This window comes from Manis javanica, chromosome 2 (genome assembly GCF_040802235.1).
Source record: "Manis javanica isolate MJ-LG chromosome 2, MJ_LKY, whole genome shotgun sequence".
Taxonomy (NCBI): Eukaryota; Metazoa; Chordata; class Mammalia; order Pholidota; family Manidae; genus Manis; species Manis javanica.
The window spans coordinates 70,054,641-70,064,462 of record NC_133157.1 but is presented as its reverse complement, the minus strand read 5'-3'; the positions used below and the strand labels follow the sequence as shown (position 1 = coordinate 70,064,462).

At 36.4% G+C, this 9,822-nt stretch overlaps 1 protein-coding gene across 4 annotated transcripts in view; it reads right to left on the bottom strand.

Annotated features, from left to right (window-relative positions):
• Positions 1-8,017: 8,017 nt before the first annotated feature.
• Positions 8,018-9,822, bottom strand: part of TMC1 (transmembrane channel like 1) — a 118,868-nt gene continuing 117,063 nt past the window's right edge. For 2 of the 4 annotated variants that reach the window (XM_073228652.1, XM_073228653.1), the window contains one exon: positions 8,018-9,610. In XM_073228652.1, the coding sequence (XP_073084753.1) occupies positions 9,442-9,610 (169 nt within the window). In that variant the 3' untranslated portion in view covers positions 8,018-9,441. The remainder of the gene's footprint in view (positions 9,611-9,822) is intronic. The other 2 variants (XM_073228654.1, XM_036991083.2) reach the window with 1 other exon arrangement.

Sequence of the window (9,822 nt, the reverse complement as noted above, 5' to 3'; positions counted from 1 at the left end):
CAAATATACTTTCCCATACTGTAGGATGCCTCTTTGTTCTGTTGATGGTGTCCTTTGCCGTACAGAAACATTTTAGTTTGATATAGTCCCATGAGTTCATTTTTCCTTTTGTTTCCCTTGCTCAAGGAGATGCGTTCAGGACAAAGTTGTTCATGCTCATATTCAGGAGATTTTTGCCTATGTTGTCTTCTAAGAGTTTTATAGTTTCAGGACTTAGATTCAGGTCTTTGATCCATTTCAAGTTTACTTTTGTGTATGGGGTTAAACAATAATCCAGTTTCATTCTCTTGCATGTAGCTGTCCAGTTCTGCCAACACCAGCTGTTGAAGAGGCTGTCATTTCTCCACTATATGTCTATGGATCCCTTATCATATATTAATTGACCATATGGTTGGGTTTATATCAGGGCTCCCTAGTCTGTTCCATTGGTCTATGGGTCTGTTTTTGTGCCAGTACCAAATTGTCTTCATTACTGTGGCTTTATAGTAGAGTAGAGTATATCTCCCCAGCTTTATTCCTCCTTCTCAAGATTGTTTGGGGTCTTAGGGTTCCGTATGAATTTTAGAACAATTTGCTGTTTTTCATTGAAGAATGCTGCTGGTATTTTGATAGGAATTGCATTGAATCTGTAGATTGCTTTAGGCAGGGTGGCCATTTTGACAATATTAATTCTTCCTATCCATGAGCATGGAATGTGTTTCCATTTATTGGTATCTTCCTTAATTTCTCTCATGTGTGTCTTGTAGTTTTCAGAGTATAGGTCTGTCATTTCCTTGGTCAGGTTTATTCCAAGGTATTTTATTCTTTTTGATGCAACTTGGAATGGAATTGTTTTCCTGATTTCTCTTTCTGCTAGTTCATCATTAGTGTATAGGAATGCCACAGATTTCTGTGTATTAATTTTGTATCCCACAAGTTTGCTGAATTCAGATATTAGATTTACTAGTATTGGAGTGGATTCATTAGGGTTTTTTATGTACAGTATCATGTCATATGCAAACAGGGACAGTTTGACTTCTTCCTTGCCAATCTGGATACCTTATATTTCTTTGTGTTGTCTGATTGCCATGGCTAGGACCTCCAGTACTATGTTGAATACAAGTGGGGAGAGTGAGCATCCTTGTCTTGTTCCCAATCTTAAAGGAAAAGCTTTCATCTTATCGCTGTTAAGTATAATGTTGGCTGTGGGTTTTTCATATATAGCCTTTATTATGTTGAGGTACCTGCCCTCTATACTCATTTTGTTGAGAGTTTTTATCATGAATGGATGTTGAATTTTGTCAAAAGCTTTTTTAGCATCTATGGAGATGATCATGTGGTTTTTGTGCTTCTTTTTGTTGATGTGGTGGATGATGTTGATGGATTTTCGAATGTTGTACCATCCTTGTATCCCTGGAATAAATCCTTCTTGATCATGATGGATGATCTTTTTGATGTATTTTTGAATTCAGTTTGCTAATATTTTGTTGAGTATTTTTGCATCTATGTTCATCAGTGATATTGGTCTGTAATTTTCTTTTTTTGTGGTGTCTGCCTGGCTTTGGTATTAGCATGATGCTGGCCTCATAGAATGAGTTTGGAAGTATTCCCACCTCTTCTACCCTTTGGAAAACTTTAAGGAGAATGGATATTAGATCTTCACTAAATGTTTGATAAAATTCAGTAGTGAAGCCATCTGGTCCAGGTGTTTTGTTCTTAAGTAGTTTTTTGATTACCAGGTCAATTTTGTTGCTGTTAATTGTTCTGTTCAGATTTTCTGTTTCTTTCTGGGTCAGCCTTGGAAGGTTGTATTTTTCTAGAAAGTTGTGCATTTCTTCTAGGTTATCCAGTTTGTTAGCACAGAATTTTTCACAGTATTCTCTAACAATTCTTTGTATTTCTGTGGTGTCCATAGTGATTTTTCCTTTCTCATTTCTGTTTCTGTTTATGTGTGTAGACTCTCTTTTGTTCTTGATAAGTCTGACTAGGGTCTTGTCTATTTTGTTTATTTTCTCAAAGAACCAGTTCTTGTTTTCATTGATTATTTCTATTGTTTTATTCTTCTCAATTTTATTTATTTCTCTAATCTTTATTATGTCCCTCCTTCTACTGACTTTGGGCCTCATTTTTTCTTCTCTTTCTAGTTTTGTTAATTGAGAATTTAGAGTGTTCGTATAGGATTGTCCTTCTTTCCTGAGCTAGGCCTGTATTGCAATATACTTTCCTCTTATCACAGCCTTGTATGCGTCCCACAAATTTTGCATTGTTGAATTATTGTTGTCATTTTTCTCCATATATTGCTTTATCTCTGTTTTTATTTGGTCATTGATCCATTGGTTATTTAGGATCATGTTGTGAAGCCTCTATGTGTTTGTGGGATTTTTCTTTTTCTTCGTGTTATTTATTTCTAGTTTCATACCTTTGTGGTCTGAGAAACTGGTTGGTAGAATTTCAATATTTTTTAATTTTCTGAGGCTCTTTTTGTGGCCTAATATGTGATCTATTCTTGAAAATGTTCCATGTGCACTTGAGAAGAATGTGTATTCTGCTGCTTTTGGGTGTAGAGTTCTGTAGATGTCTGTTAGGTCCATCCGTTCTAATGTGTTGTTCAGTGACTGTCTCCTTACTCATTTTCTGTCTGGTTGATCTGTCCTTTGGAGTGAGTGTAGTATTGATGTCTCCTGGAATGAATGCATTGCATTCTATTTCCCCTTTTAAATTTATTAGTGTTTGTTTCATATATGTAGGTGCTCCTGTGTTGGAAGCATAGATATTTATAATGGTTATATCTTGTTGTTGGATTGACCCCATTATCATTATGTAAGGGTCCTTCTTTGTCTCTTGACTTTCTTTATTTTGAAGTCTATTTTCTCTTATACAAGTACTGCAACTCCTGCTTTTTTCTCTCTTTTAGTGGCATGAAATATCATTTTCCATTCCTTCACTTTTAGTGTGTGTATGCCCTTGGGTTTAAAGTGAGACTCTTGTAGGCAGCATAAAGATGGCTCTTGTTTTTTTATCCATTCAGTGACTCTAAGTCTTTTGATTGGTGCATTCAGTCCATTCACATTTAGGGTGATTATCGATAGGTATGTACTTATTGCCATTGCAGACTTTAGATGCCTGGTTACCAAAGGTTCAAGGTTAACTTCTTTACTATCTAATAGTCTGAACTTAACTCACTTAATATGCTATTACAAACACAATCTAAAGGTTGTTTTCTTTTTCTCCTCCTTTTTCTTTTCTTTATATTTTCTTTTCTTTATATTTTCTGTTAGGTCCATCTGTTCAAATGTGTTGTTCAGTGACTCTGTCTCCTTACTCCTTACTCAAAATATATTTCTATATATTTCTTTTCTTTATATCCTCTTCCATTCCTTATCTTTAGGTATCATATCCTGTACTCTGTCAATCCCTTGACTGACTTTGGGGATAGTTATTTTAATTTTCTATTTGCTTAGTAATTAGCTGTTATACTTTCTTTGCTGTGGTTTTCTTACCTCTAGTGACAGCTATTAAATCTTAGGAACACTTGCATCCATAGTAGTCCCTCCAAAATACACTGTAGAGATGGTTTGTGGGAAGTAAATTTTCTCAGCTTTTGCTTATCTAGAAATTGTTTAATCCCTCCTTCACATTTAAATGATAATCTTGCCGGATAAAGTAATCTTGGTTTGAGGCCCTTCTGCTTCATTGCATTAAATACATCATGCTACTCCCTTCTGGCCTGTAAGGTTTCTGCTGAGAGGTGTGATGATAGCCTGATGGGCTTTCCTTTGTATGTGATCTCATATCTGTCTCTGGCTGCTTTTAGTAGTCTGTCCTTATCCTTGATCTTTGCCATTTTAATGTGCAATTTTAACTATATGTCTTGATGTTGTCTTCCTTGTGTCCCTTCTGTTGGGAGGCTGTGGATCTCCATGGCCTGAGAGACTATCTCTTTCCCCAGATCAGGGAAGTTTTCAGCAATTACATCCTCAAAGATACTTTCTATCCCTTTTTCCCTCTCTTCTTCTTCTGGTACCCCTATAATGTGAATATTGTTCTGTTTGGATTGGTCACACAGTTCCCTCAATATTCTTTCATTCTTAGAGATCTTTTTTTCTCTCTGTTCCTCAGCTTTTTTTATTCCTCTTCTCTAGTTGCTATTTCATTTATCATCTCCTCCACCGTATCTAATCTGCTTTTAATACCCTCCATTGTGCTCTTCAATGATTGGATCTTTGACCAGAATTCATTCTTGAGTTCTTAAATATCTTTTCATACCTCCAGGAGCATGTTAGTGATTTTTATTTTGAACTCCCTTTCAGGAAGATTCATGAGGCCCATGTCATCTTTCTCAGGAGTTACATTAATTTTACTTTGAACTATGTTCCTTCGGTGTTTCATATTTGTACATGGCACCCTCCAGTGTCCAGAAGCTCTACTCTCTGGAGCTGCTCAGACCCTGAAGCAATGTTGGGGGTGATAGGGGAATGGTATTCATGCCTGAGGGGAGGAAAGAGCTGTTTCCTGCTTCCCAGCCTCTATGCCTATCTCCACTGCCTGAACCAGTGGGCCGGGCATGTATAAGCCTCTATTCTTTGTGTCTGTAGTTGCTGTAGACAGGTCTTCCCTCTGGCTGGTCTCTCAGACTATCCACCTTCCTTCTGTCCCAGAGCAGCTGGATATGGATCCCTGTTTTCCTCAAGTGGCTGGAATCTCAGTCTTTCCAGGTATTCTACCTGTCTTAGCTTTCCAACCCCCTAATCATGAGAGTATCATGAAAGCACCATGAAATGTAGATTTGTTCTCCCAGAGCAGATCTCTGGAGTTAGGTGTTCAGCAGTCCCAGGCCTCCACTCCCTCCCTGCTCTGTTTCTCTTCCTCCCACTGGTGAGCTGGGGTGGGGGAAGGGCTTAGGCCCAGCCAGGCCATGGCTTTGGTACGTTATCCTGTTTCATGAGGTTTATTCTTTTCTCCAGGTATATGCAGTTTGGTGCAGCCCTCTTCTCTGTTGCTCTTTCAGGATTAGTTGTATTAATTATAATTTTGTATTATATGCTGTTTTAGGAGGAAGCCTCTGTCTCACCTCTCACACTGCCATCTTCCCAAAATAAATTACTTTAAATATTTTTCTTAACCTTCAAACTCCCTAAAAAGAATATTTCCTAAAAAGAGCTTGTATTTAACTACAAGTAAAACAATATCAAGAAAGAAATTTAGCAACATTTAAAGCTAATAGGAAGTACATTTTTATGTATAGAATTATAATTCTATCAGTAAGTTGACCAAAACTGTCTTCAAATATGTATCTGTATGTATATATACATATATATGTAAGTCTATCTAACAAATTAATGTGTTTGCACAAAAATGTGTTTTAATGGGATCCAAATTTAAAGTTAATATTCAACCTTTAAATACTCTAAATGCACATTAGTAAGATAGTTAAACTAGCAATGTTTTATTAATATGAGATAATCTTTTATAGTCATTAAAAAATTTCCTGAGTTTTATGACAGGCAAAGTGTTAAATAAGAAAGTAGGGTAAAAATTAAATATGTCATATGATCCAAGATATTTTATTGAGTCTGTGTGTATGTTCATGAATCTGCAAGAAAAAAAGATGCATCAGAATGTTAACAGAAGTTATTCTGGGAGTGGAGTTATGGGGTTCTTTTATTTTTTACCCTTATTAAAAATTTCTAAATTTGCTGCAATGAAAAAGTGCCATTATTATATGTTTTTAAATAACCATAGGATTTATATGAAAACTTCTCAGTGTTTACAAAGATGTTTTATGTAATAGCTAAGTTCCCAGAAGAGATCAAGTATTTCATGCATAAATTTTCCATTACTCATAACTCGTTAGTCATCAAGACATCCTGAGAAAGGCAGCTAGACTCTCCAAGACCGAGTGTCAAGACAATCCATTACAAGGGAACTTCGAGAAAGAGAAATCTCGGATACAGGTTTGAGGACTCTTACCACCATCACAGAATGGCATTTCTTTCTTGCAGGAAGTCGATGCAAAAAAGTAGTCTATGACTATAATTTGTTAAAAAAAATACTTAGGTCTCAATGTCTCTTCCAAAAATATTTCCAAAAAAATATATCAAGACTGAGAACACCTGCCAATCCCATTCTTAACTCTCCTGTTTCGAGGCCCATTTCTGTATGCTTTGGTATATATTTCTTTACAAATAAACTGTGGAGACAATTTTACCTTTGTAAACCAAATAAGGCAAAAGAAAGTTATAACCATATGTTATCCAGGTTCATATTTTTAACTCAAGGAAGCTAAACAAGTCATCAGACTCCCAGTTTGTCCTCATCTCATCAGTTTCTCTCTGCTGAAACACTTCCTTGGTTTTCCCCAAAAGAGCTTGATTCTCCATCGCAGACCAAACTCCTTTGTTTAGATTCCATTCACTAAGCATGTGATGCCCATTCTGAGGTCCAGGGTTATTTGTCCATCAAAAAATACTAACTTTGGAGGAAGGCCAGAAAAGGTGAGGATAATGTCTCAATTTTGCTTGACATTGTACTTGGTAGAGAACAAGAGAACAAATCTTTTTTCTAGTTTCTATCTGATAGTGCACTGTAATGTCTGAGCCATTGTGAAGAAAGGGACAGTCTTGCCCTGAGTAAGGAGGTACCATTTGTTCAGTCCTAAAACAGCTTTCAAGTTCTTGTATCATTCTGGAAGATGCTGGAAACCAAGATCAATATGATAGGTGGTGTAAAACAGTGGGAGAAAATCTAAAGAGCAAGTGATGCTTGGGATACATAATGTTTGATAAATGTTTGACACATAGTGTTTGATAAATGTTTATCAAATGAATAAAGGTGTACTGGTCTCAGAGCGGTTCCTGGTGCATATGTACTCAGTATGGTCCCAGTGTTTATTACAAGCCCACCTACCCAATCTACACATACTCTTCTGGGAAGGAGCTGGTAAAGCAAAGGGAAATACTGCAAGTTCCAGTCAAGTCAACTCGTGGAAGGCAGAGCTCCAGAACACAAGGGACCCTGGAGTACCAGGCATGGAATGTGATGCAACACATCTACTTATCTCCTTATCCCCTCAAGCGTGAAGGCTGACCGCCCGCTGCAGCTAGGGGCACTGTACCTCAGCACACAGTAATACCTGGGTCACCAGCACATTTCCAGACATGGCCAGGATAGGCTTTGGCGCTGGTACTTGTAGAGATGAATCAGTATAAGAAAACATAGTTCAGATCATAAGTTTGTTAATATGAATCTCTTGATACGGTTTCAGCTAAGTGCTCCTCTAAGAAGCCAAAGAAGGTAATTAAAAAAAAAATATGTTGAAATGCATTTCTTTTTCAGTTTTCAAATAAATAATAAAACTCTTTAGATAGGTTAACTTAGTTATTTTATGTATTTGGCATGTACTCCTCTTAGACTAAAAGATGTAGCCTAGTTTCTAAATTTTTACTATGGCTTTGATCATCATATGTAGAAATAGAGATATAGAAATAAATTAGAGCAATCAGAACCCTTCCAGTGAAAGGCTATTCTCTGAATAGTCGTCAAACTGCTCTGGAAATTACATTTGCTGTTTCAGATGGTTGTTCATGTAGAAGTGTAGAAATATTTTCAGTAGCTTTCTGGAAACTGAAAGGTTTAAAGTTTCTAAAAAATGCTTAGCTTAAATCAGGTGGGTATTCAGGTGCTATAAAAATCCAAGTTATTTTTTAATTTATAGTAAATCATGTCTGAATTCTTATACCATGAGCATTTGTTCGAAGAGCACATTGCTTTAAGAGGTACAGACTTCCAATTATAAAATAAATAAGTCATGGGATATAATGTACAGCATAGGGAATATAGTCAATAATACTGTAATAGCTTTGTGTGCTGACAGATGGTAACTAGCAGATAAGTCCTTGGGGGACAGTTGGTCATCGCTCATCGTCTTCCTTATGGAGGAGATCAAGAGCAAGAAAGTGTCATCCACACTGTAAATTTGGCAACACATATAAACCAATTCTCTAATCTTATTACTACACAGTACAAAAATGATCCAAGTAGAAATAAGCACTAGCTTTATTTAGTCATCTGTGTTGTAATCTCATTAGATAATAAACTAAGCATATCAGCAGATAATTCAATTTCTTACATCACAGTAACATTTTTCATACAGATAACAGAAGTTTTTGTTTCATAATGCAACTGCTGTAAGTTAAATTGATTCAATGTAATTAACAAGCATTTACTCGGTGCCTACCTGTGCACAGCACTGTACTAGGCATACAAAAGACTTATAAGATGTGGTCCCTGCTCATAGGGAGCTGACACTCTGGGTAGAAAAGATGATCCATGCATAGAAGAAACAATAAAGAGCCATTACACATCACAGGAAAATCTATATAAATAATAGATTCTGAATTAAAGACATTAAGAGTCCAAGGAAACCTACTCTAGAGAGTGATACAGTTGGGAGTGGAGGCTAATCTAGAAAACTTGAACAAAGGAAGTAAGTCTGGAATCTGTATAATGGACATGATGAGCCCATGGACTGGCAGAGGATTAGTGAAATCATTCTGTGGCCAAAATAAGGAAAAACCCAAAGACAAGGTAACAAAAATCGGCAAGTCAACTGCAGGGAATGGCAGGCAAAATGGCTTAGCTCTGGAAAAAGACACTGATTTAAGAGATGTGACTGCAGTTACATAACAAGGCTGCCTGAGGGCATCGACTGTTTACTATTCAAAGTCAATTCAAACTTTAAATAAATAATAATACTTAAACAGATCTATAAACTAAAGCCCTTGTAAAAGTGTGTATTTTCCTAACAACAAAAAAAGCAGAGAAAAATTGTAAAATATTAGAATCTAAACTCAGGAGATATCATCCTTAGAGGTCCTGATCAGACTGTGATGGAATAGCAACCACTTACGGTCTTTTTTTTTTTTTCTTTTAACTGCTGAAGAGTTGGTTGTCTAAGAACCATGTACTTTCACAAAGTGAAAGACCTTCAGCCCCAGGGCTTATCAGACCCCTGATCCACTAGATTTGTGTCTTATAAAAAGCCCACTCCCTTTCATACTGAATCTAGCAGCAAATAAAAAGGTCTTGGGTATATAGTTGTGGGGACCATGGATGGGGAGACAGGAAACAAGACACTTGTTTCAAAAAAGTGAGTTAATGAATGATTACAATACTTTATGGAGATATTTCTGAATTCAAAGGAAAAAAGAAGGTGCAATATTCCTGTTCTCAGGCCAAGAAAACTAAGGCAGAAGAAATGTATAGAAAGAAAGCTTATGTGAGCAAAAAGTTTTTAAATTTAACCCAAAGAGTAAACCAGTAACTTTGTTGGTTTGTTACTTAATCACTTCTAAACTCAGTCTGTCAAGGAAAATATCAGGAAATGATCAGCGGAGAAAGTGACAGTGCAGGAACAAATCCTTAATTTGGAATAAAGTGGAAATCCTTCTTGCCAAACTAGAACTAGTGATGCCTTGATTGAACAGCATGATGCTGATAATCCATCGGGGTTAGAACACGGAACAGCAGCTCCACAGTGCTTGTTCTCTTGGCCTTCACATAAGTCATTGCTTTTAAACAGCAAGGGCCCTTAGCAGTTTTATGAAAGCTTACTGGCCACCAGCAGCTGCAGCTATTTAAAAAAAAAAATAGAGAGAGAGAAGACAAAGAAGAAGGAAATTAAAATTTTAGTTTTCAGCGTGCTTAATGGTTCTTAACAAGGCAGTCTGAAATCTGTATCTTCCAAATGTGCTTCATGTTGCTATAATATTTAGGATTTTTATATTGAAAATAGTTCTAAGTTTATTATTTTACAAAATCCTCACAAATTCAAAGATGGGAGAA